This window comes from Tenrec ecaudatus, chromosome 10, assembly GCF_050624435.1.
Source record: "Tenrec ecaudatus isolate mTenEca1 chromosome 10, mTenEca1.hap1, whole genome shotgun sequence".
Classification (NCBI taxonomy): Eukaryota; Metazoa; Chordata; class Mammalia; order Afrosoricida; family Tenrecidae; genus Tenrec; species Tenrec ecaudatus.
This window is the reverse complement of record NC_134539.1, coordinates 58,171,411-58,199,268: the sequence shown is the minus strand read 5'-3', so window position 1 is coordinate 58,199,268 and position 27,858 is coordinate 58,171,411. Positions and strand designations below refer to the sequence as shown.

General features: G+C 47.5%; 1 protein-coding gene and 1 long non-coding RNA gene across 3 annotated transcripts in view; one reads left to right on the top strand and one right to left on the bottom strand.

The window, feature by feature from the left end:
- Nucleotides 1-233: 233 nt before the first annotated feature.
- LOC142459140 (uncharacterized) lies at nt 234-17,291 on the bottom strand. Its single transcript, XR_012786454.1, has 4 exons — nt 17,027-17,291; nt 6,572-6,683; nt 5,634-5,704; nt 234-3,679 (listed from the first exon to the last, which is right to left on the bottom strand). It is a non-coding gene; the product is annotated as an uncharacterized LOC142459140 (long non-coding RNA).
- A 32-nt stretch (nt 17,292-17,323) lies between these two features.
- CDK5RAP2 (CDK5 regulatory subunit associated protein 2) overlaps nt 17,324-27,858 on the top strand; it is a 206,328-nt gene continuing 195,793 nt past the window's right edge. For both annotated transcript variants that reach the window (XM_075560408.1, XM_075560407.1), the window contains exon 1: nt 17,324-17,508. In XM_075560408.1, the coding sequence (XP_075416523.1) occupies nt 17,357-17,508 (152 nt within the window). In that variant the 5' untranslated portion in view covers nt 17,324-17,356. The remainder of the gene's footprint in view (nt 17,509-27,858) is intronic.

The window sequence follows — 27,858 nt, the reverse complement described above, 5'->3', positions numbered from 1 at the left end:
ACTAAGGTTAGGCTGCCATCTTGAATCTAGGTTCCGCCTATCTTGTCACGTGTACCCCGAGTCCCTTCCCTTCCTATTACGTGTACATCCCTAGCTCATCCCCTTCCTGTGATGCGTATGTCTATTGTACAGCCCCTTCCTGTTATGTATGTGGTTACTTATAATCAGGGGGGCTTGAACGCCTCTATGGATATATAAGCCTTGATCAGAAATATATCCCCTCCCCTCTCCCCCATCCTCTGGCGCCTCCTCCTCTCTCTGCATGGATCTGGCTGCTGAGAGCATGGCTATCCCGGAGGTGAGCATGCTACCATAAAATAGCTGACTCCTTATTTTATCTTCTCTCCTACCTTTCCTATCGTCTATGACTTTATGATAATCTTTATATATTATCGTCGTACAACTGCACCTATGAACCCGTGACATTGTTCGAGGCTGGTATTACTCTAACAGGGTGTATCCTTTCATCTTATTTATTCAATCTGCATGTTGAGAAGTTATCTGAGAACCTGGGCTATATGAAGAACAAGGCCTCAGGATTAGAAGACTTGTTAGCAATCTGAGATATGCGGACAACACAATCTTGCTTGCGGAAAGTGAGGAGGGCTTGAAGCACGTGCCAATGAAGATCAAGGTTGCAGTCTTCAGTATGGATTACAACTCACTGTAAAGAAAATGAAACTCCTCACCACTGGACCAATACACAGCATGATATATGGAGAAGAGATATAAGCTCCTAGGGATTTCAGTGTGCTTGGATCCACAGTCAAATCTCTCGGAAGCAGTAGTCACAGAACGAAATGATGAGTTGTCTTGGCAAATCTGTTACACACTACCTCTTTAAATAATGAAGGGGAAAGATGTCACTTTGAAGACTCACATGTACCAAGCACAAGCTCTGGTATTTTCAGTCATTTCACATGCCTGTGAGACATTTGAAAATACTGTGGTCGTGGGGGAGGGGGGGTGAGGAAGGAGGGAGATAAAGAGGAGCTGATCCCAAGGGCTCAATGGAAAGTAAATGTCTAGAAAAGAATGATCGAATATATGTACAAATATGTCGGATACAATTGATGTATCATTGGTATGTAATAAGAGTTGTAAGAGCCTCCAATAAAATGGGAAAACATTATATGAACCTAGGTGAGCTCATGCAATGTTCTGAGTAGCAGTTAGATGCAGGACCCTCCTCCGAGGCAGTAACCTTTTGCAAACAAAAAGAAGGAAATACTGTGGCTTGAGTCAGGTGTGCCTTTTCAATGGCCTCATAGGCATGTGAGATGTGGACGCTAAATGGGGATGACTATAGATGCATTGATGCATTTGAATGACGTGCTGGCAAAGAATATTGAAAGTTCTTTGAACTGCAAAAAGGACAAACAAATCCATCTTGGAAGAAGTACCAGAATGCTCTTTAGAGGCAATGAGGGTGAGACTCCATCTCACGTACTTTGGACATTCTCAGGAGAGTGGTAAAGTGGACAGGCAGCAAAGAGATGGATTAGCACAGTGGCTGCCAGCCTTGGCTGAAGCATAAGAACAGCTGTGAGGCTGGCACAGCACTGTGCAGTGTTTCCCTTTGTTGTGCAAAGGATCGCTACGGGTCGGAACCGACTCAATGGCACCTAACAACAACAACAACAACAACATATGCCTGTGAAAGTTGGACAATGAATAAAGAAGGCCACAGAAGCCTTGCTACATTTGAATTATGGTGCTGGCAATGAATATTGATGACACCGTGGGCTGCCAGAAGAACAAACAAATCTGTCTTGGAAGAACTACAGTCTGCATGCTCCTTACAAGCAAGGCTGGTGAGACTCTGTGTCACATGCTGTGGAGAAGTTGTCAGGAGAGACTAGTTCCTGAAAAAGGACAGTAGGCTTGGTAAAGTGAAGGGTCAGAGGAAAAGGAGAAGGCCATCAAGCAGATGGACTGGCATGGTGGCTGCAACAATGACACCAGGCAACGCTTCATTCTTTTGTGCACAGGGTCACTAAGAGTTGGGACCAACTCAATGGCACTTAACGGCAACAACAATCCTTGTAACACTGTATAAGCAAGGCAGAGGCTAGGCCAACAGGTGAGGGCCAGAGGGGGGCCCTGCCTGGGGACATGGTGGAGAAGAGATTGTCCTAACCAAAGAACTGTATCGCAAGTCTTTCCTGATCTGAATTTTAACCTGTTATTTCCTTCATAAGCCCTGTGATAGTGAGTATTTGCTGTCAGTTCTGTGTAATAATTCATTACAACGAACAGAAAAATACAGAGTGCCATGGGGAAAATGGGTGGGGTCAGAATTGACCAAAAGGTTGGAGCCAGGAGTCACATCTGACCTCCACTTGTTAGGAATCAGCCTTGGGGTGATGACACTTCTCCCCTCTTGTGAAGCTCAGGGAGCTCAGACATGCCACCTCCTTTTTACAACTGTTGTTTTGAGAAGCACCAAGTCACGACTAAGTAGGGATCTGTGGAGCGATCTGGGAACACGCAGCACAGAATTGCCTTCAAAGGTGATGACACTCATTCCTGCAGTGCAGAGAGACTGAACCGCATGTCCTCAAACACGGTGGCCTGGCTGACTGGGCAGGAAGCAAGCAAACAGCCTGATATTTGGAGGCTGTGGGTGCCCTCCCCTTCTTCCTGTCTTTAGTTTCAGGAGCTTGCAGATCCCACAGGCTACAGCTCAGCCTTTTAATTTCCCCAAAGCATTTCCTAAATAAGCCATTGTTATCTTTAATCACCATGGCAAGGGGATTATCCAGCCTTGGTGGGTTTTGTTGTTGTTGTTTTTTTCCGGTTCCCTGGCCTTCCAGTTACTATAGCTCCACAGCTCACCACGTACGGACAAACACAATTTAAATGGCTGTGCAACTCACTCTCTCAGCCTTGCCCCAGCCCCAAAGCGCAGTGTTTCTACCTGTGCTGATAGAACTCAGCTCTACTTCCTCTCTCGTGCAGTCGGTTTGTCGGGAGGAGCAATAGGACAAATTATTATTCAAGCTCAGACCTTTAATGACAAAATACAATTTATTATAAATTCCATTTCTAGCTCTCTCGTCTCCCTCCAAAAACATCCTTAGCACAAGTCACCCTACAGAATCTCCGAGCCCTTGCCTTGCTAACAGCAGAAAAGGGAAGAACATGCATGTTCTTAAATTAATAACGTCAGTGGAGCCCCACTAGCTCTTCCTGTGGTTTCAGAATCCTGTCATGGCCTAAATTATACCCCTAGTCAGGCCCCTGATAATAACCTGTCTACTATTACTTCTGGCTCTGTATGTGTTTAAATTTTTGCAAGAACGAATAGGCAACATCTCCAATCTGTCAACCAACTTTTACTTCACCCTTATAGTTTGCTGCTGACCGGCCCGGGCCCCAGACCTTCTGACTTTTAATCCTCCTCATCTCTCGACCTCAGCAGGAAGTAGTTAATGATAAAACACGATGCCTATTACCACTATTAAGAGTTTAGACTGTTTGGGCTGAGTCCGGACCATGCAGCTGCCTCCCCCAGCTCTCCTGAAAGAAAGCCTATTGGACAGTGTGACCCCTTACCCCTGCCTCTCAAGGTCAGAGCTGGACTGTGCAGTCAGTTCCTGTCTCCAGCATTCCAAGGAGTTTATCTCTCCGGGCAGGATCTGTATAGCACCTTCCCTCAGTGTTCCGGGAAGCAGGTCTGTGAAAAACAAGATGATTTATTCATCGACCACATCCCGACTCAGACCCTGTAACTGCAGCACCAGAAGTTCTTCCTTCCCCTTATCATTACGTACATCCTTGACTCAAGCCCTATGTATGTCCCACTCCCAGCCTCGTTTTTTAAGGCGCTATGTTTGCTAAGAGATGAGTTTCTTCTAGACAAGGATAGAGACATAAAGGCTGTCTATTAAAAGTCTGCTTTAGTTGAGATAATAATTTGTATAGACTCCAATTGGCTAGTAATCCACAAAGGAATTGTCTGAATGGAGTAGCCTTTAAATTGTGAAGTGAAGATCACCATGAGCAAAAGTGACTTATTATTATTATAAATTTGATTCTGTTAAAGGGAAAGGGCACAATGTTACTTGGTTCTGTCCTGGCTAAAGAATTCAATTTATTTACTTATAACCTGTACTTCACTTTTTTTTTTTTTGCATTCAAAGAGAACTCATGAAACCATTACATCGAGTATTAATGCGTTAGTTAAATACACCCAGTAAGAGGTGAAAATTGACTAGAAAAACTACAGGGAAGGCTACATTAGCAGTTGACACCTAAGCTCATTGTGCACCTTCAAAAACCAACAGCAGAGATGACTTAGCTACTCTAATAATCTAATTAAAGGATGATGGGAGAAGATCAAGAGAGAATCTCCTTTTCTGGGTTCTGAAAGGCAATAAGTAGTCGGTCGTACAAGGAACATCCTCGTTGGAAGTTGAGAAATATGGGTTCCGATGCAGGCCCCGGGATCCACTAGCTCTGTAGGATCTTGGGCAGTTAACAAATGACTCAGTCTTAATGTCAAGGAGGCCTGGTGGCACAGTAGATTAACCAATGGGCTACTAACCACAAGGTTATCAGTTCCTGCCCACTTGCTGGTCTAAAGGAAAAAGATGAGGTTGTCTTTTTTCACGAAGATGCACAACCCTTAGGAACTCCAAGGAAGCAGTTCTGCTCTGTCCTACAGGACAAGCAGGAGAGGGGCTCAATTCAAAGGGCAGTTGGTTTGGCGGATTCTTAATGTCATCACTTGTATACGGTACTTTCTTAGGGTTGCAGGAAGGTTAAATGAGATCATGTATCGTGGCTTCAAAGAGTTAACTTTTAATTCCATGTCCCCTGAACTTTTTGAAGCCCCTCATCGGTGAAGTACTTACAAGGTCTACAATGAATGATGGCTCCCTTCCTCTTTACCAATCAGAGAAAGATAGGAGTCAGCTAGAAAATGAACCCACAACCAGATGCTACCTGCAAGGAGACAGAAGTAGGCAGCATGGTATCTGCATTGAAGTGAAATTCCTTGGTATGGCTTTTCTGTCCATAGTTTTTGGAACTGCCACTAGGTGATTGGGTAGAACCACGAGAAGAGGGTGAGTGAATTCTAATAGAGGGATTGGTCAGTTTTGCCATTCTACTGGGCAGTTCAGAGGCAGGAACAGAGAATCCCATGACCAACAAGGAAGTTTCAGGGGCAAAGTGCATCTGAGATCCCTGGGGGTAGAGATGGCAGAGGAGCAGCACTGACACCTGAGACACACCGAGGAGCAGCTCAGAGACCTTGAGGCAGAGCCCCAGGCTTCCTGGCCCAGGGGAAGGTGTAAACTTGAGTGCTTTGGGGCAGGAGGCTGGCTTGCCCTCTGGGCACTTATCAGCACAGAAGAAGCTTTGTAACCCTGGCCTAAGCCACACAGAAGCCAAACATGGCCCAGAGACTGAAGACCAGAGAGAAACATACCAGTCAGCCAGATGGAAAAGAAGTGCTGTGAACAAAAGGACTATATCCTTAATATTCCATAACCTGTTCATTTCCCTAATCAACTCCCCAGCCGTGAGGATTAGTTGTTGCAAGGCATTACTGAACCCAGCCTAGAAGCAGAGTGCTGTGGGAGGGACAACTGGTGTCAGAGTAGGAGGGGAACGCCATGTCTCACCTCTGCTTTGTGAGACGTTAGGTTGATGTGGACTTTGATTCTCTTTCCCCCCTTGTGTTGGACAGGGTTCTCTAGAGAGACAAACCAGATTTCTAGTAATTATATATAAATATATTTATAAAGATAGAGATATAATACAAGAAATGAACTGTTAAATTATATACAGATAGATACAAGAAATTAACAGTTAAATTATAAAGCAGTGAGACACTAGCAGTCCTTTAAGGCTTGAGAGCCGCCAGTTGCCAGTCCCCTTCTGTAGAGAGCTGGGCTATAAACCCAGGCAGCAAACAGCAAGGCAGGTCCCCAACTGTCGGTCCTCAGCTCCAGAGATGTACATTCCAATCCTGTGGGATTGGAGGGACCTCAACTTACAGCGACACAGTCCACAGGCTAGGCATCCCACAGGTAGTGTACCCCTTTAAATTGAGGCACAGAACGAGCAAGGTGAGGCTCACTGAGCCATTTATCCCTCCGTCCTTCAGTTAATCCTACTTGTGTTTATCGGCCAGGCTGGCACAATAAACTATCGCACCCCTGTAGCCAGAGGAGGTCACATGAGGTGGCTCTGACTTCTACTTGTCCACGACTAGCTTCCTGTGGCTATTTAGAATGAAATAAAATAGGAATTGAGTTCAGCTCTAAGCAGCATAGCCACGACTGGCCACACATATAGCTACGTGTGGATAACAGGACATGGGGCATTCCCATCAGCCAAGAAAGTTCTACTGGAGATTGCAGCTCTGAAACTGACTGTGGCCACATGGGTGTATGACTTTGCTGCAACTGGTCAGAATGTAGACTTCAACTGGGCATGTGTTATGTATGGAAACAATCTCAATCAAAACAAACCTTCCTCTCAAGGTATTTGTAGTCTAATAGGAGAGACAGCAGAGTGAATAGATAAATTCTAACGGATAAAATGCATGCATACTTACATGCATATAAAATAACAGATCGGCCTTTGTAAGTGTCTGACTGGGAGTCCTGTGGAAGTCCAGAGTGGAGGCGGTTACCAGAACTTGTTCTTAAACTGTGCTTGGACGGACCCTGGGAATTAGTCAGAGAGGAAGGAGGAGGGACATCATTCTGGATTATAGGAACACATGAGGAGCCCCCTTGGCAGGGCGGGTTACATGTCGGGCTGCTAATCACAAGGACAAAGATGCGGCTTTCTCCTCCTGTAAAGATCGACAGTCTCGGAAATCCACAGGAGCAGTTCTACTCTGTCCTGTTGGGTTGACACGAGTCAGAATGGACGCAATGGCTGAGTTTGAGGTTTGGTTTCTAGGAGCCACGTACAATGCTTTGGTGAGTTAGCAAAAGGTCCTCCTTCTTTAGACTAGAGTCTTGGCTTAGCAAGCAGAGCTCACAGCATGGCAAACAGAACATGGGCTGTATTTGGGACTCCTGTTAGCTGGGACCCGTTAGCTGGGACCCCTGTTAGCTGGGACTCCTGTTAGCTGGGACTCCTGTTAGCTGAGACTCCTGTTAGCTGGGCTTAGTGGTTACGTGACGGGCCGCTAACCGCAGGGTCAGCATATTGAAACCACCAGCTGCTCCACGGGAGAAAGACAGGATTTTCTGTTCCTGCGAAGAGTTACAGTCCTGGAAACTCACAGGGGCATTCTGCCCGTCTAACTAGGCAGAGCCTTCTCCTTTCTAAGTCGCAGTCTTGACAACTGTACAACTGGAGTACCACCAGCCCCGTTGCGTAAGGTTACTTCAGAGCTTACTCTGAGTACTTAACATTTCACATAAGGCCTCGCCCATAGAAATATGAGGTAGCTAATGAGTTATTCATGAGATGTCAGAGGTGAAGGAGGCCTAATTTACACAGAAAGTTGAAATGGCAAGTCAAAGGACCTGTCTTGCTGATGTTTGCTACCCTGTACAGCAGCGGTTCTCAACCTGTGGGTCGAGACCTCTTTGGGAGTGGGGGTCGAACGACCCTTTCACAGCGATGGCCCGATTCATAGCAGTAGCAAAATGACAGTGATGAAGTAGCAATGAAATAATTTTTATGGTTGGGGGTCACCACCACACGAGGCACTGTATGACAGGGTGGCGGCACGAGGAAGGTGGAGCAGCACTGCTCTACTGCCACACAGAGCTCTGGATTCCTGCCCAGGGACCCTGGTGGCGGCATGCCTAGGCACTGGGCTGTGACCTGAACGGTTCAAGGGCCTGGCTGTTGACGTGAAGCTCCTTGGTTGGATTTCACCAGTTGTTCTGCAGGAGAAGATACTACAATCTGCCTCTGTCCAGATGCCCAGCCTCACCCACCCAGCGGAGCGGCTCTCCTGTTCTGGGTAGGGGCACTGCCCTTCAGAATGCGTGCCATGGCAGATCTCTCACAGGCGATTCTTTGGATTTGAGATAGTCCTCATTTCTTTTCCCATCTTGGAGTCAACTTGACAAACTGGCCTACTTTGTGCAGAGTTCTACATTTGATGACAAGCCTAGAAGGCATTGCTGGGGTGCTGAACCCACTATGCTGTGTAGAAGCCAAAGGGCACTAACTGACAAGTGGTTTCTAACAAGGTCTTCTGATGACGATTCTCAAAAAACAAAAACAAACAAAGCAAAAACCAAAACAAAAAATGGATTCCTACGCATAGCGACCCTATAAGACAGGGCAGAACTGCCTCTGTGGATTTCTGAGACTGTAACTCTTACCCTCAGCTGGAGGTTCCCAACTGCTGACCTGGCAGTTAGCAGCCCGATGGATGACCGGGACAGCACCGGAGCTCAGGAGGATGAAGATCACCAACCAGACCAAACTCACTGCCATGGAGCCATGTCAATAAGTGTCCTGCAGGGTTTGAACCCCTACACCAGGGTCTGAAGTTAGACAACATGCTGTGGCAGAAAGATGGACTGCCCACCTTGGAACCAGACAGACCTGAGTTTGAACATTTTTTGAGTATGGCTTAGCTAAACCCGGGATAATTTGTGCAAAAACAAAAAAAACCTTATGACAATAAATTATATTTCATAGAATAAACAAATATCCATGCATCTAGACCGATATTTAAAATATTTGAATGCATGAATGTATGGGGGAGAAAGCTCTTTCTTAGTGCAGAGCTCTAATTAATAAATACAAAAAGTATGGGGAAAATAGAGAAGCATCACTTGGCAAAAACCACTGTAGTAATTATTTCTGGCATGAATTATCAATGGATGCTAAATTAGTAGGTGAAACTATGACCCACAAACAGGATAGTTGTACCATTTCAGAGTATATCCTCACAAAGTTCTTATTAATTACAAATGTAAAAATATTAATTTTCAGCAGAGAAGCTTGGCAGTCACTACTGTAGACAAGAGGCCAGTGTTAAAACCATCAATTTCTGAGACATATTAACATCATGCACCCCCAGATGTAATGCCCTCAAGAGGGCATAACTTCACTTCGGTGGCATTCTCACTGCAACCTCAATTGTGCATAACTGGAACTTAATTGTGAGGAAACATCCTAGAACTTAATCTCGAGACATTCTATCAGTTAACTGTCAAGAACTTTTCATGAGTGTCAATGCAATGAAAGACGTAAATAAAGTCAATGTTCCAGATTTGGAGGCAATTAAACAGAAGAGTGCTTGTCGAGCTGTTGGGAAAGCGATGCGCTGCTAACTTTGAGGTTCAAATCTGCCAGCCACTCCCTGGGGGAAAGAAGAGGCTGTCTGTTCCTATAAAGAGTTAGCGACTCAGAACACCTATCCAGGTTACGAGTCAGAACAGACTGGAGGGCAATGTGTTTGACTGGTTTTGTTTAAGGAGAAATAATAAGCCAACACAATGTAGAATCTAGGTCAGCTCGTGGGCTAGAAAAATGCATTGTGTAAAACTGAAACTAGGTCTCTAGATTAGTACATAGAATTGGATTTCTATTTACTCTTTTTTATGGCAATTGTACTATAGGGAAACTGGATGAAGGGAATTCTCTGTACTCTTACAAACAAAAGAAAACAAACCCTTTTAAATGTGAATTGGATGAAGGTTTACAGAGATCTTTAGTTTTACATCGAATGGTTCAGATACTTTGTTTCATCTTATTCACAGCACTCCCCTCAGTGTAAGCCATGCAGTCTACCTAGCTCCTGTCTCTTTCCATCCCTTCTTGGTTCCTAACCTTTCTGGACTTTGTCCTTGGGAAAATGCCACTACTTGATCCCAAACGCTCAATTCTAAGTGTGCACACATCGGACTTGCACTATCCCTCTTATTGGCCTGTCTATTGCTTTGCAGAAAATTGAGCGCGATGTGAAAGCTCAGTTGCAGTCCCGAAGAGTGACCACGACCATAGTTTCAAGGGTCCCACCAGTCTGCATCTGACCAGCAAGTCTGGTCTCCTTCAGGATTTTGTTTTGGTGCATCGTATCTTTCTCTCATTCTATTCAGCACCTTCTAATGGGATTGTTTCCAGAGCAGTCGTTGGTGGTAGCTGGACACTGTCCAGTTCTTCTGGTCTCAGGGTTGTGCAGATTGATGTTTGTGTGGTCCATCGAAGCCACTGAACTAAGTGTTCAATGTGTCAATTGTGTTTCATGCGCCTTCAGCGCTCATTGTCCTTCTTCCTTAGAGTAAGGGAAAGAGCAATGGTTACACCAGAGCTGGCTGCTCACCAGCTTTTCAGATCCCAGTCGCTACTCACCAACGTAGGCTGGTCCTCTGTGGTCTGTTATGCTGAGTGGCCTTGGTGTCGCCAGAGACTATGGATCTGAGGTCCCCGGCCCAGCGGGTCATTCCTTCAAGGTGTCTGTTCATGCACAAGAACTTTTCTTCACTATGACCCCTGTGGCGAAGGTCAACACCCAGGTGGAGAGACACTCTTTCCTGCAACCTTTTTTCTATGTCTAAAATAATTTCTAAGTGAAAAATTAAAAAACAAAGGGTGGCCTTGGGAAAATCACGTTCCCTCTCTGAGCCTTAGCTTCTTCATCAGTAGATGAAGGCAAACCATTCCCAATCAGCACAGTATCCCGCGGGTAAAATGAAATTGCACAAAGAGGCCATGTGAATACGCTGCCCTAGAAAAACTGACTTCTGTTCATCATGCCAGCTCCGGTGTTCTGCACTGCTGCCACGTCGGAAGCGTTCTATCCTCATGAGAAACATCCGGCTGCAGACTCCTTCCTCCAAGCCCTTGGATATGACCTTGCCTACAGAGATAATAAGGCGGGCATGGTGGCTGAGTGACAGTCGTCAAGGAGATGGCTCCAGAGAGCACAGACAGCTGGTGGTAGTGACGCCACCTCCAGGCTTGGCAGAAAGAAAGGCCGTGGGGGGATAGAGACGGCGCAAGGCCTCTGTGCCTGACCCAGAAACTACTGTAACAGCAGGAAAAACAACTCCCCCAATAGCCTACCCTTTGTGAAATGATTCCATTTTTGGTTTCCAGTTTCACCGAAGGGCTTACTAAGTCATAGTCCAGGAAAATGACCATTTACTGAATGGAGCAGCGGATCAATCCTAATGAGAACTCCTGGGCCTCCCCACCCCCCGCGTTTATAATCTCCAAAGTATCTAATTAGATCATGCAGACGCGTGGGCTCAGCATTGCCTTCCTCATTTTAAGCCGGGGGAAGCTGAGGCCTGGCGTGGGGAGGGGCCCACAGGGCACAGGGTACTCTGGAGGAGTTTCCAGCCTCAGACTTGGATTCTGGATGTCTGGTCAGGCAGTCACTGCCCACACCAAGCTGGAAGCCCTTAGCCAGTTTGAAGCAGTGGCCCAAGTCCAGGCCGGTGACTACCCTGCTCCAAAACTCTTTATTGGCTGCATGTAGACCTCGCCTTTTCATATGGAGTTCTACAGTGGAGGAAAAGCAAACGAGGCTTCCTGAAACGATCAGCGTCTTGGAGCTTGGAGACACCTGCTCTCAAATCGCAGCTCTGCCACTTGCCGGGAGCTGGACCTTGAAGACGCTATGTTTCCCTCAGTGAGCTTCGGCCTTCTCAGCCGTAAGTAAAGTGGGGCTCATGGTGGTTCCCTACCCTCTAGGTTTGTTCTGCGGGTTGAATGAAGTGGAGTGTGGCATGTGACCTTCAAACCCACTGCCCTTGAACTGATTCCAACTTATACACCCCAAACCAAACTTCCTGCCACTGAGTCGATTCCGACTGGTGGCTGCCCTAGCTGAGGCTGTCAGTCTTTACGGGAGTAGCCAGCCTCATCTTTCCATGGATGGCTGGGTTTGAATCATTCTTACCCAACACTGCCACCTGGGCTCCCCGCAGGAGCGAGGAATGTTTCCCTTCTCTTCCTTGTTTCCTTTCTTGAGAGCTTTCCTGTGTCTTCAATTGTCTTTATTCTTTCTTACAGACGGGGAGAGGCCCATGGCCGCCTCGTGATGGCTGCTCACCAGCTTTTCAGACCCCTGCCAGTCCTCACCAAAATGGCATGTACACTGACGTCGATATCACCAGACTGTGGTTCTGGGCCTCCAGGTCCCGGGCGTCATCTACCCCACCCCCTGCGGTCCCTGTTTATGCCCAAGAAGCTCCTTCATTTAGGAAGTGATGAGTTGTGTTCTCAGCCTCCCTGAGCAGAGCAGTACTGGCTCAGAGCTTGCTGGTGAGGAGGCCCTGCTTCCCGATGACTCCATTCACAGAGGAATGAGCCGCTGCCTGCCCCTGCATCGTCCTCATGGTCCATCAGAGACCACTGTGATCCACAGGGGGTGTTTTAAAAAACAGATAGAAAAACATTTTATGTACTTACTGTTTATTTTTATAAAATAGTGTTTCACATAGGCATCAAAAGGATCCATAGGGTTTCTTTTTTCCCCATTGGCCTATTTTTACAAAGAGATCTCCAGACCTCTCTATCTAGTCCCTTAGTCTGTTCAGCATCATAGTAATGCATAAGCCTTCAACGATAGACAGGTGATGGCAGCACCTGAGGGGCATTGGCTAGGAACAGAAGCTGGGTCTTTCAGAGAGAAGGCAAGAATCCCACCACAGAACCAGCCTTGCACCCTGGCTTCGTGTTAGCTGCTTTGAAAGAGACTCAGAGAAATAACCTTCAGAGTTGTGAGGTCCCACACCAACCCCGTACATTCTAAAAACGGAGACACCGAGGCCCCAAGGGCAGAGCACTGTCAAAGGTCTCCGCGAGTCCTTGGCAGAGCTATGGCCGGAATCTGGAGAGCCCAGCTTCCCTGCTTTAGGAACGTGGATTACTTCTGTGAAATGGAACACTGGCAAGGAGTGGTATTCCAGGGCATCAAGGTCAGCCCCTACTCGGGGGGCAAGATCAGCCCCTACTTGGGGGGTAAGACTGTGTCAATTGGTTCCTGATTGCTGATTTTTTGCTGATCCCGGAGTGGTTGAAGATCTGGGGGCAATCAGGTGCAGAACTATGGGCCTTGCTGGCCTCAACAAGAGAGAGGGCGAGAGTGAGAGAGTAAGAAAGAGAGACAGAGATCAAGAATGAATGAATATTGATTATTATTAACTGATATCTACAAGGTGGGTCCTCAGCTCTCTTCCACTCCCCCCACCCCTGCCAAAAAAAGGAAAAAAAATCTTGCAGGATAAGCATTAGTTCCATTTTCCAGAGTGATTGACTCTTCATTCATTTAACATACGTTAAAAAAAAAAACATCTGTTGGGAAAGCATTGTAAAGTTGATTATAGTAGATGAAGTCATGTTAAAATGTGATCTTATCATTTCATCTCCCTTTTAACCCATTTAAAAAGCCGCTTCAGTTTAAAGAAAACAAAATGCAGTGGAAACACACCGTCATTAAGTCTCTGGTGATCCCCTCTGACCATGGACCAGGGATATGGGTAGCACTGCTGGCAAGCATTGGAAGGTCGATTAGTATAGATGTGGTTACGTTAAAATTGGATACTTTATCATTTGATCTCCCTTTTGACCCATTTTAAATTTGTTCTAGCCTTTCATATTTTCTACTTTCTTTTTGATCAAGGTTTTTCTATTTTAGTTTGTTGTACGTTTTGGGGGGAATGTTTTTCTGTATATGAAACCCAGGCTGGGCACCTCTCTAGAGGCGTTAAGTGGAGTCATAGTTTTGTGGGTATGACAGGGGAGGCTGCGGGAAATGGTGAGCTAATAACAATGAGCATGAGAAAAAAAGAAAAGGCTCTAAAATGGAATGTGGTAGTGGCTGTACAACTTTTCTTGATATGACTGAACTACTGAATTGTATAATTGTGGGTTATGTGCCAATAATACTGGTTTTTTTTAAAGGAAGAAAAAGGTAACTTGTGGAATGCTCTGTTGTAAGGGCCTGATTGGAGGTGGGGTGCGCACTGGCGTGAGTGAGTGACTGGGGGAGGGGCCCAGCGCCTGGGGCGGGGATGTGGCTGTGCATAAATCAGAGCACAGTTCCCGCTCTCACAGAGCTTCCAGTTTAGCATGTGGTAAATGTTCCAGAGGAGACACTGGAGTTGTTAAGAACATAAAGAGAGGGATTTGGTTTTGATTAGAGGATCAAAAGAGATAGTGTCTGGGGTCTTAAAAGCTTGAAGGTAAGCAAGTGGCCATCTAGCTGAGAAGCAACAAAACCCACATGGAAGAAGCACACCAGACTGTGCAATCACGAGGTGTCGAAGGGATCAGGTATAAGGCATCATCAGAAAGAAAAAATCTTACCAGAGTGAATGAAGGGGGAAGTGCAGAGTGGAGACCCAAAGCCCATTTGTTGGCCACTAGAGATCCCCTCGCAGAGGGATCTAGGGGAGGAGATGAGTCAGTCAGGGTGCAATGTAGCACCGATGAAGAATACAGCTTTCCTCCAGTTCCTAAATGCTTCCTCCCCTCCAACTACCATGATCCGAATTCTACCTTGCAAGTCTGGATAGAGAAGAGGTTGTACACTAGTGCGTATAGGAGCTGTAGGCACAGGGAATCCAGGGTGGATGATACCTTCAGGACCAGGGGTGTGAGGGGCTATACTGGGAGGGTAGAGGGTGAGTGGGTTGGAAAGAGGGAACCGATTATAAGGATCTACATGTGACCTCCTCCCTGGGGGACGGACAACAGAAAAGGGGGTGAAGGGAGTCATCGGACAGGGCAAGATATGACAAAATAATAATTTATAATTTATCAAGGGCTCATGAGGTAGGGGAAAAAAAAGAGGACCTGATGCCAGGGGTTTAGGTGGAGAGCAAATGTTTTGAGAATGATGAGGGTAAATTGCTTTACACAATTGATGTATGTATGGATTGTGATAAGAGTTGTATGAGTTCCTAATAAAATGTTACAAAGAAAAATGTTTTGAGAATGATGATGGCAACAAATGTACACATGTGCTTATACAATGCATATATGTATGGATTGTGGTAAGAGTTGTTTGAACCTCCAATAAAATGATTTATAAAAAAAAAGAAAGAAAACCTACTGCCGTCGAGTTGATTCTGACTCACGGCAACCCTCTGCAAGGTTTCTCAGGCTGTCAAGTTTTACATGAGCAGACCGCTTCACTTTTCCCCTGAAGACCAGCTGGTGGTGTTAACTGCTGACCTTTTGGTTAGCAGCCCAGTGCTTCCTTGACTGCACCACCCGGACTCTTATAGAAAATACACACACACACTCACGGACTCCTTATAGAACACACACACACACACACACACACAATCCTCCACTGCCATCAATCGGTTCCGATTCAGAGCGATGCCAAGGGACAGCGTAGGACTGCCCCTGTGAGTTTCTGTGACTGTAACTCTTTAGGGGAATAGAAAGCCTCTTCTTTCTCTCGTGGAGCAGATGGTGGTTTAGAACTGTTGACCTTGCAGCTAACAACCACTATGCGGCCACCAGGGCTCCTCTTTTGGAAAGTGACACTTCATTTGAAGAATGGGAAATGGAGGCCATCAGGAGACTTATTCACCGTTACAGGGAATCTATCCGGCTACACATCTTTTTCAGTGGTCTTGCTGGCCAGGCACTGCCAAATGATCTAGGTGTTTGGTGGTCACTCCTAGTGGGGCTTTGCATGGTTCATGGAAAAAATTGTATTATACTTCAATTCCATTTTTCCTTGAACTTTTGAAGTCCTGTCTTACGCGCTTTATAAAAGGTTGAGCCAGGCTTGGAAAGAAGGTGGATTCTTTACCTGGCCAGCTCATGCTCAGATGACTTTGAGGAATTTTTCCAGGCCAACACACAGGGGTCAATCACTCCCTACACTGAGTTCACTTTAAACTTGTTGCCTATTAAAATAGCAAGAGTCAGGTTTAATTTCAGTCCCCTTTGCAAGAACAATGTATTTTTTAGTTCTACTTCTTGTTCTTCAGTATTCAGCATTTGGCCAGCTCAGACTAGACACACGGAAGCAGGAGCAGACTAGACACCTGGGACCTTGAGTTGAACTCCAAAGCAACAACACTTGGTTGAGGATTTGAACAGAGGAACTTGCTGCCAGGCTCAAAGGCACCGTCCCTTGAATGATGATAATTGAGGACAGCCTTTGTGCAGTCACCAAGTGTACCATCTGTTGAGTGTGTCCCCAGTTACCAAATTCCACCCTCGTGGGTTCAATTGCCAGAATTTTCTACCTCTTTTCATGAAGTGTAACATCTTTCCAGCATCACCTTCCTGAAAAACCTTTCCCTTTCCCTTGTTTGGAGAGAACTGTGTTGCCTTAAGCCCGTCACACCTCCCCTTCCAAGATGTTTCTCTGATGAAACCTTTTTCATCTCTCTCCTTGCAAAGTACTTCTATCTCTGTAAATTTGGCTTCCGGCTTATTCTTACTGAAAACCTCCCACTGGACAAATGTCCTGGAACCAAGGCAGCCAGGCTTATGAAGAGTCCTGAGGTAGTCAGTAGGGCCTGAGGATTCGGTTCCTGTTGACAGATCAGTGTATTGACTTTGGCTGAGTTATTTCTTCCTTTTGGACCCCAGCTTACTGATCTTAAGTGCATCTGACCCCTAAAGACAACAAAAACATCACTAGGTTGAGGAATTGGAATGTAGCCGACCATTTGGCTTACACCAAAAACTCACAGCTCTCCAGTCCATTCGGACTCTGGTAGAACTGCCCCTGTGGGATTTTGAGGCTTTAAATTTTCAGACAGCTAGCTGTCTAACGCACTTTGCCACCAGCGCTCTTTATTTGGCTTAGAGGGATGAGTATATTTGCTTCAAAGAAAGCTTGCAAATTTACTGTTTGATTTGGGATTTCACATGTAAGACTTTGCATTAAAAAAAATCATTTTATTGGGGGCTGGTACAACTCTTATCACAATCCATCCATCCATGCATGGTGTCAAGCACATTTGTTGCCATCATCATTCTCAAAACCGTTGCTTTCTACTTGAGCCGTGGTATCAGCTCATTTCCCCCCTCCCTTCCTGCTTCCCTCGCCCTCATAAACCCTTGATAACTTATAAATTATTATGATTTTGTCAAATCTTACCCACTTTTCTGTGGTCCACATGTAGGGCTTTTCTGAGTTTCTCTTCAAGGCGGAAAAAGCCCTTTGGATGCACGCCCCGCGTGGTTCCTGGGCGCGGCAAACTCCCGGCTGGGTGGCCGACCCCGCGTACGTGAACGGACCCGCTTTGAGCCGAGAGGACGGACGGCGCCTGCGCGTGCCTGGGGCGCGTTGTCTTCGCGCGCTCGCCCACGCGCGGCGCGCCCGCAGTTCCCCTGGCGCCCGCCGCTCGTCGCGCCGCGTCACCGGGAACGCGACCCCGCCCCGTGACGTGGCAGGAGCGCCGGAAGGACGGCGGCGGCCGCGGTTTGAATGCAGCGGCGCCCCTGCGGCCGAGCGGGCGCGGCGGGGCCGTCGCGCGGGTGGCGGCCTGCGGGGGGCGCCGCGGTGGCCGCACCTGTGCCCGCGATGGACTCGGCGTCGGCGGAGGACGTCACCCTCCCCGGGACGCTCAGCAGCTGCAGGTGCGGCCGGGGCTCAGGCTGGTGGGGTTTGCCCTGCGGGGCCGGGGACACTTGCTCTGGGGGTCTCCGCGCGCGAGCTGCGTGCCGGGGCTTCGTCGTCCCAGGGTGTCCCCACGGGGAGCCCACCCCGGCGCCTGCACACACTCTGAGGAGGGCGTGCAGACCGCACCGCGGCTTTCTGGAAGAACAGGAGACGAGTGGGGGCATCCCCGGGGGGCTACCTGAGGGCATCTGGCGACCTCGACCGGGACCTTGACGGTGCCTGACGGTTCATTCCGGTAGGGGGTTTCTGTGCTGTTGTCATGGTGAGGAGCGGGGTCAGGTGGCCAGACTTTGGGCACAGGGTCACGCTAGGACCCCCGGAGGCCGAGGCCGTGGAGCGAGGCAAAGATCAGAAAGTGGCGTCGGACAGAATCGGATTCAAATCCAGCCGCGCAGACGGACTAGTGGTGTGTGCTCTTGGGCAGGGATTGCGCTGAGGATGAATACCAGGGCCGCAGTTTGCTGGACACGTGCAGTGCCTGGCACACAATTAGTGTTTAAACGTGATGGTGAGGGATGTCATGCTTTTTGAAAAAAAAATCATTTTATTGGGGGCTCTTACAGCTCTTACCACATTCCATCCATACATCCATTATGCCAAGCACATTTGTACTGTATGTTGCCATCATCGATTTCAAAACATTTTCTTTCTACTTGAGCCCTTGTTATCAGCTCGTTCGCCTCCCCTTTCCCCCATGAAACCTTGATAATTTAGAAAAAAAATTTTTTTCATGTCTTATACTGACAGATATCTCCCTTCACCCACTTTTCTGTTGTTCCTTCCCACCGGGGAGGAGGTTATACATAGATCACAGTGATCAGTTCCTCCTCTTTCCTCCCACCTTCCCCTTCCCCTCCTGGTATCTCTACTCTCAGTATTGGTCCTGGGGTGTTTATCTGTCTTGGATTCCCTGTGTTTCCAGCTCTTATCTATACCAGTGTACATCCCTCTGGACTAGCTGGATTTGTAAGGTAGAATTGGGGTCATGATAGTAGGGGAGGCGGAAGCATTGAATAACTAGAGGAAAGTTGTATGTTTCATCAGTGCTGTACTGCACCCTGACAGACTCTTCGCTTCCTTGTGACCCTTCTGTGATTGTTATGAATACAATACGTGGAATGATTGACCTCCACAGGAACCACCTCATGAGATGGTTGGAGACCATGGTGCTGTTTGGGCCAGTATTTCTGTGCCTGATGGGAAGCCAACTTCCAGGCAGGGCTGTTCTGGCCCTGGCCCTCTTTGTTTGTCTGAGGCCCTGGTTGGAGAAGTAATTCTAAAACTCATTTCCATCGAAACAGTGCTGACGCACAGCGACCTGAAAAGTCAGGGTAGAACTGTGACATCTCTGTGAGTTTCTGAGACTGTAACCCTTTACCATCTCCCACGGAGCAGCTGGTGGTTTTGAACTGCTGACCTTGCAGATCACAGTCCAACTTTGTCACCAGGGTTGGAGAATGGGGAGCGGGAAATGGAGGAGTGCCTGAGCAAGAGTGTTGCTCCCACGCGCTGTTGTTAGTTGATTCTGACTCTGACTCCTTGCGACCCAGTGGAGATCCTGTCTCTCTCAGGCATATCTGCCACTCTTTAAGAATCAGCTTAAGTGTTACCGGCTCTGGGAAATCCACCTGAATCCTCAGTCTGGACTTGGATTGCTGAGCCTTCACACCTCCAATGATCGTTTGTACTACAGCTGGAAAACCTTTAAAAATGTAAATGCTTCACGCTGATAATGCTTCTCTTTGCTTTTAGACTAAAGCCCATCACTATTCGCTCAGACAAGCCCCTCCTGACCGTGCTCCTGGTCAGGCACCCCAGTTTTGCCACTATTAGCCCTGTAATCCTGGGCAGGGTGGTCATACTCTGTGAACCTCAGTTTGCATCATCTGTAAAACGGTACTGCTGTAAAGCCAAAGATTCATCTAAGGATTACGGGGAATCTAACCGGGAGTAACCGAGAGGAGCTACTCAACTGACCAGATCATGCCCTGCCTTCCCTTTTCTCATGCCTGGCAGTGATGCACCCCTCCCCCCCCCCCCACTGCACCGACCCTCACTGTCTCTCTGTTGCTCGGAGGGTACAGCAGCCAAGGCTCTCCCAATCTGGCCCCCTCAGTACTCTGAAGAGTCTTGTGCAGCAGACTTACTTAATGCTTTACAGAATTTTATTGATCTGTACTGTCCAATAGAAATGTATGGGTCTCATATATGGAATTAAAAATTTCTAGTAGCCATATTAAAAAAGAAACAGATGACATTAATTTTAATCTATTTTATTTAACCCAGTCTAGCTACATATTACTCTAACTTGAAATCAGTGGGAAAAAATCAGTGAAATCTTTCACATTCTTTGTGTCTGATTAAGCCTTTGAATGTAATATATATTTTACACTCCAGTACTTACTAGTTTGGACTGATGGCCTCAAGTGTTCAGTGGCTGGTGGAGTCTGTGCTGGACAGCATGGCTCATCTGTTAGTGGTGTGTCCTCTCCGTTGCCCTGTGACCCATTTGAGAACAGGGGGTGCATTTTGCTAGTCTTGGCACCTCTACTCCTAATCTAGGCCCTGGCACATGATAGGGGCTTAGGAAGGACTTGTTGAATCTGAGTCAACAGTGCCCTCTCAGGTGACCATGCACGTGAGCATGCCGAGGCTAAGAGGAGTAGTGAGTCCTGGGGTTGCACAAAAAGCCAGGACTTACACCCAAATGTAATGACTTCAGAGCTGCCTCTTTATACCATGTCCTCAGGACCAGTCCAGACTGAGGATTCAGGTGGATTTCCCAGAGCTGGTAACACTTAAGCTGATTCTTAAACAGTGGCAGATATGCCTGAGAGAGACAGGATCTCTACTGGGTGATTACAGTGGAAGAGAGAAATCTCTAGGATAAAATCATTTTTGAAAGATTAATATGCAACTTTCTGACCACCCTCTGATTGATAATTGCTAAGCCAGTTTTGAATTTGTTTTCAGACTTGTGTTGTGTTAGGTCAGTGTGCATCATTCTGTCTAAGCCTGATCACCTGTGGGTGCCCCCAAAGAGCTCTGGTTCTTTGTCCCAGGTGGGGTGGGGGGTGGGGGTAGTCCTCACCGCGTTATTTCATCCTGCCTAGTGCTGTGGAAGGAGCTTGGTCGTTGCTGAATCCTGGCTCTGCCAGTCACTAGAGGGGATGCTTTGAGTAACTCACTTACCTTTTCTGAGCCTCAGTTTCTCCTCTGTAATAGTACCTACTTTATTGGGTAGGCCAGAGGCTTAAGTGAAATTGTGTGAGGGGGCTTCAAAATGTTTGACAAATGGAGCTGAAAGATAATGAAAAGTTTCCACAGACTTTCTGAAGCCCCTTGTATAAAGTAGGGGCCTGGTGGCGTCGTGGTTAAACATATGGGGCTGTGATCTGCAGGGTCAGCAGTTTGAAATCAGTAGCTGCTTCCATGGGAGAAAGGCAGGGCTTTCAACTCCCGTGAAGGCTGACCGTCTGGAAATTCGCAGGGGCAGTTCTGCTCTGTCCTATAGGGTCGCTATCAGTTGGCATTGACTCAGTGACAGAAAGGTTTGGTTTGGTGTTTGTATGAAGTGCCTGACACCTTCTCAGTGTGTGTATGCGTGTTAAACATTAGCTGTTTTTGTTAGAATATAACCGAGTCGCAATGTTTTCCAGGCAGAACTGCCTGTTCCCCAGCACTGAGGATAGCACTTGGTTTTCATGCCCAAGAGCCCTCCTCTGCGTGCGTTCCTTCAGCCTAGCCAGTACTGAGTAAGGGCTCACTGAAGGCTTGCCATCTGGTTAGTGGTAGACCAGCAAGAAATGTTTTCCAGGAAGCTCAGTTTGCACTTTCGTAGGCAAAGAATATCGCTGTGCACTTTTGTAGAAGGAGGCTGGGAAAGGTGGAGTAGCTGGTGAGACTTGGTGGTAGTGGGCAGGCTGACTTTAGATTGGGGGTGCCCTCAGCTGTGAGGTATGCGGGAGAGCTCCCCATCACCAGTGTAAGCTCAGGGAGGGTGGAAAGTATGCAGTGTCTTTCCCACTAAACCTCTCACCTCGAACCATGTGTGGTACATAGCTGAGGCTCAACAACTCTTTGTTGAATGCGTTAGTTTTGTTCAGACTCTGATGTTTGACAAGATAATTACCATGTAAAGTAGACTCTATTGAATATTTGTAGTCCCCGCTAGAAAGTGCACGAAGTATAAATGGGTACAGTCTTTCTGGAACACATCTATCAATGTGAAAAAAATGTGTCCATGCTTTTTTAAAAACCAGCTTTACTCAGCTGTCCTGTGCTTGCCTTGAAGTGTGCTGACAGTTTACTTACAGTGTGCTGCTCTGTGGCTTTTAGGGCAGTTACAGAATTATACAACCATCCCCTAATCGAGTTTTAGAGCACTTTCATTTCAAGAAGAAACCCCCTTACCCATTCACATTCACTCCCCGTTCGTCCACTTGCCCACACCCATAGTCTTGTGACTCCCACAAAATGATTTGGTGAGCCTATGCAATAAGCTGCTTGTGGCTTACCAAGGGGATTGGATATTACTTTTAATCATGCAGATATGGTGGGGTGGGACCAGGCAAGAAAGATAACCGGTATATGGAACCTTAACTAAGGGATTGGTCAGTTTTGCCATCCTGCTTGGTTGAAGAGTCAATCCTAGAGCAGAGAGGGGATCTCACTACCACCAGGAAAGAAGAACCAGGAGTGGATCTGGGGTCCTGCGCTTAGACATCTAGGGTCCACCCAGAAGACAAAACTGTAACCCCAGAGAAGGTACGAGATGGTGAGAAGCCATGGCGAGTGTGACAGAAACACCTCTGCAGCAGCAGACCAAGGCACCTGGCATGAGATGGCTTATGGGCTTCCCAGCACATGGAGCAAGGGGTGCTGGGACCCATGGAGCGAGAGAGCTGAGTGACTGCTGGCTGTAGTCATCCTGGTGGAGGGGGCTGCTTCTGGGCACAGCTCAAGAGCTTTGTACCAGTGTACCCAGCAGGGGAGAGGCTAGGCCCTGAGGGGGCTCAGAGGAGCCTGCCTCTCATCTGATGGGGGCCTGTCCTCGGTGGAGAGGAGCTGAGAGCACTGTCCAGCCCTGAAGAAGGGAGACATTACCTGAATGCTTTCTGATTAGGAGTGGCATCGTGTTACTTCCCTAATGAACCCCATCATCGTGAGCTCTCTTTGGCCATTGCAGCGAACTCTTGAGCCTCGCTAGCAAGTAGAGTGCCATGGGAGAGACACCTGGTGTCAGGATTGGTTAAAAAGTTGTGGGGAGGAGGAGTCTGACTCTCCTCTCCCTTCTGAAGTTAGAGGAGGTGGTCTGCGGTCTCCACACCATTTTTGTAGACACACTGCATAGAGTAGCCATCAGTTGATGGCCATTTGGCTATTGTGAATAATGCTGCTGTGGACACGCACTCATGGACAAGTCTGTGTGGCCTTAGGTTTCCATGTCTCTTGGGTTGAATTGCTGATGTCCTGGCAATTCTGTGTAATGGTCACACTTTTCATTTTACAACCCCACCAGTAGTGTGGGGGTGTTCTAGTTGCTCCACATCCTCACCAGCACTTGTTTTTGTCTCTTTTTGAGTCTAGCCGTGCTTGTGCATGACACTCTGTGGCATTGCTTTTTGTCGGTCATGAAAGGAGCCCTGGCGATGGTGGTTGACGTGCTCGGAAAAGCAGGCTCCGTGTACTGTTGGAAGCTTCGAGTGCCTGCAGAAGGACCCTCCCTTGTCAGTAGCCTTCCCCTAGGCCTTAAGGATCCAGAAACTGCCGAGGTCCCTGGATTTGGCAGAGTAGCAGTCATGGCCATGGGCACCGCTGGAAGCCAGTCTGAAGCACGTTGACCACACCCCGAGACGTGCCTGGAAACGTGGCTGTGTCTCCATTAGCACCTGTACGGCTTTCGACAAGCATATGGAGCTGATCCTCTGCGATTGTGATGAGACCTGAAGATCGAGCCAAAGAATGACAGAGTGTGAAGAAAGGGGGCGCTGTGTGGGGAGAAGGCGGTTCTCAATGACTGGCACGGAGGGCACCCCTCAGACATAGTGCATTGCTTGGGGTCCACTTGTTGGAGCTGCAAGAGGTGCTGGGTTGGTGGGGCAGCTGGCAGAGAGGTAACCCAACATTCCAGGCTCCTGCTGGATTAACAGGCCTGTCAAGGGTGTAGTGGGGTAGAGATCCCAATGGGTAAGGACAGCCCAGAGGAGAGGCACTGTAACAGCTGCTGCCGTGGTTGCTCCTGCTGGCTTTGCTGGGGCCCTCGTGCAGGATCCACTGGCAGGTGGAGCAGGAGTCGGGGCAGAGCAACTGGCCTCTAGGCCTGATGGCTCCTCCCCCTGGCATGAGCTCATCCATGGACCCACCACTTGAGTTTCTTTCTGCTTGATGGCCTTCAGAAGCCCTCCAGGCACGAGACCCCCTCCACTAGGAATTACAGGTCCACCTCCAGGAATGTAGCCACCGAGACCCAAGGGTGCTGTTGATCCTCCTTAGTCATCCCAGCACCTCCCCCCCCCCCCAACCCGCTTGTAAAACCCCTCAGAGTTGATAGTGAGCTCTTGGTCTGCTCTTTGAGAGGACGGGCTTTTCTACTCCCAGAGAGAGTGACCGTCTCAGAAGCTCTACCCCACCCTGTAGGGTCCTGAGAGTCATCATCAACTCACTGGCAGAAAAATGAGTCCAACTTTTGGTTTTGCTTTCTCAATGCTAGCTGATAATAAATGCATAAAGCAATAACATTATAAATAAACAACAAACAACCTTCTCCCTCCCCCAAACACAATAGAACAGAATAAAAAATAGTTGAAGAATTCGGGAGAATGCTGTAGTTCCTTCCGTGGGTCCTGGTCCAATATGAAACACTCGGCTGTAGAGGGATTTGTAGGTGGCCCCACAGTGAGGTGGTCCGTGACGCGGGGAAGAGGTGTTCCAGAACCATACTGCTGAATTGCCTTTATGTATACTTGAGTGCAAATACGTAGTCTAAGCTCCAGAAGGCTGACGACCATCACGTGGACGACTGTGGTCATCTCTTAGGAAGGATAAGATGGGGGGGTTGGGAGGGAATGTAAAAATTTTTTAATTTATGTGTCTTACCAAAGTTAGATCATATTTTCGTATTGAATAAAGAATGAATAACGGTGAAAGGTGAATTGTTCACGACTAATAAACGTGCCCTTATTAGCGTAACCGTCCTCTGAATGCACTATCTGTTCCCGTGCATGGCTCTTGTAACACTCCGTAAGTGGAGCGTTCAGCCGCGTTGGGTTTTGTGGTATGAATGGACAGTGTTGCTGCCCCACACAGGCACAGAAACAGGTGGCTCTTTCTGGGGAGCAGCCGAGCACGATCAGATGGTGGGGTGGGGTGCAGCTCAGGCAAAGGGCCGCTCATTCACTCACCAGACGGGCAGCAAAGATTTGCCCTGGAGGCCTTGTGCCCTTCTTTGCCTCAGTTCGCTAAGCCCTCACCACAACCCCTTTGGCATTCAGCTCACCGCCATTGAGTCAATTCCAACTCCTAGCAACTCCACTGCAGGGGCGATGAGGTATTGCCAAAGTCTCCTACTCCCACCAAACAACCATTTCCTACGTGGGTCTGCTAAGAAGGTGGGAGAAGATACCAAAAGGATTCACCTGTGAGTAACTGCTAACAGGTTTCCCTGCTGTGTATAAAATGAGCTCTTTGAGAAGCAGGTATAAGGCATCATGCAAAAAAAAACAACAACGATATAAGTGTGTGTATATATGTGTATATGTATATGTATATATATACACCATATTAAATGAAGGGGGAAGTGCAGAGTGGAGACCCAAGGCCCAAGTGTCGACCAATGGAGATCCCCTCATAGAGGCGTTTAGGAGAGGAGATGGGTTAATTAGGGTGCGAGGTAGTACCGATGGGGAACACAGCTTTCCCCCAGATCCTGGATGCTTCCTCCCCCCAACTACCATGATCCGAATTCTACCTTGCAGGCCTGGATAGGACAGAGGCTGTACACTGGTGCATATGAGGGCTGGAGGTACAGGGAATCCAGGGTGGATGATACCTTCAGGACCAAGGGTGTGAGGGACGATGCTGGGAGAGTGGAGGGTGAGTGGGTTGGAAAGGGGGAACTGATTGCAAGGATCCACATGTGACCTCTTCCCTGGGAGAGGGACAGCAGAGAATTGGGGAAGGGAGACTCCGGATAGGGCAAGATATGACAAAATAACGAGGTATAAATTACAATGGACACATGAGGGAGAGGGGAAAGGGGAGGGAGGGGAAAAAAAAAGAGGACCTGATGCAAGGGGCTTAAGTGGAGAGCAAATGCTTTGAGAATGATTGGGGCAGGGAATGTATGGATGTGCTTTATACAATTGATGTATGTATATGTATGGATGGTGATAAGAGTTGTATGGGTCCCTAATAAAATGTAAAAAAAGAAAAGAGGAGAAAAAAATGATTAGGGCAGGGACTGTACATATGTGCTTTATACAATTGATGTATGTATATGTATGAACTGTGATAAGAATTGTATGAGCCCCTAATAAATTGTTAAAATTAAAAAAAAAAGAGCTCTTTGAGAAGCAGAATGAGGGCATCTCTGCCAGCAAGAGCCAGAAGTGGAGTGAGGCATCTGGACCAGAGATTCCTGTGCACCAAACCTCCTGGATCCAGAAGACCGCTGACCACTCAGGAGCAGCAGCAGGGGCCAGAGCAGGAACAGAGCGATAGACTTTACAACCCACGGAGCAAGTTAAGCTGAGTGCTTTTGTGCAGGGGGCTGGCTTGTGGAGTGGGGTGCCTCTGGGCACTTACTTCAGGAAGCTGGGTTGCTGGAAGTTGAGCTGAATGCCTCCAGGCAAGGCTTTTATTAGGTGGTGTGCCCCTTTGGACATTTCTTAGCACACCTGAAACTATTCTGAGTATTTCTCTCCGACATTAGTTTGTTAACATCTTTATTAAACCTTTTTTTAATCGTTTTATTAGGGGCTCATATAACTCTTAGCACAGTCCATACATACATCAATTGTGTCAAGCACATCTGTACATTCATTGCCCTCATCATTCTCAAAACATTTGCTCTCCACTTAAGCCTCTGGCATCAGCTCCTCATTTTTCCTCTCCCTCCCCACTCCCCCCTCCTTATGAACCCTTGATAATTTATAAATTATTATTTTGTCATATCTTGCCCTGTCCGACGTCTCCCTTCACCCACTTTTCTGTTGTCCGTCCCCCAGGGAGGAGGTCACATGTAGATCCTTGTAATCCATTCCCCCTTTCCAACCCACCCTCCCTCTACCCTCCCAGCATCGCCACTCACATCACTGGTCCTGAAGGGATCATCTGCCCTGGATTCCCTGTGTTTCCAGTTCCTATCTGTACCAGTGTACATCCTCTGGTCTAGCCTGACTTGGAAGGTAGAATTCAGATTATGATAGTGGGGGAGGAGGAAGCATTTAGGAACTAGAGGAGAAAGCATTTAGGAACTAAAGGAGAGTTGTATGTTTCATCGTTGCTACATCACACCCTGACTGGCTTGTCTCCTGCCTGAGATCCTTCTGTAAGTGATCTACAAATGGGCTTTGGGACTCCACTCCTCACTACCCCCCTCATTCACTATGATATGATTTTTTTGTTCTAATGATGCCTGATACCGGATCCCTTCAACACCTCGTGATCGCACAGGCTGGTGTGCTTCTTCCATGTGGGCTTTGTTGCTTCTGAGCTAGATGGCTGCTTGTTTACCTTCAAGCTTTTAAGACCCCAGATGCTATATCTTTTAATAGCTGGGCACCATCAGCTTTCTTCACCACATTTGCTTATTCACCCGCTTTGTCTTTATTGGTTGTGTCAGGAAGGTGAACATCATAGAATGCCAATTTTATAGAAGAAAGTATTCTTGCATTGAGGGAGTACTTGTCTATCTGCTACCTTAATACTAAACCTATAAATATATGCACACAGATCTATTTCTCCATCCTCATATATAGATATATTTGCATATGTACATGCCTTCATTTAGACCTCTATAAATGCCCTTTTCCTCCTAGCTCTTTCCTCTATTTCCTTTGACTTTCCTCTTGTCCCACTATCATGCTCAGTCTTCATTTGGGTTTCAGTAATTTCTGTTGGTTACATTACCCTTGATCACGCCCTTCCAGGCCTCCTATACCCTCCTCACCACCTATTTGTATTACTTGTTGTTCCCTTGTCCCTGGGTTTGTTAATACCACTACCTTTCTCCCCACCTCCCCCTCTCCCATGTTCCCTGGAACTATTGGTCCCGTTGTTTTCTCCTCCAGATTGTTCATCCAGCC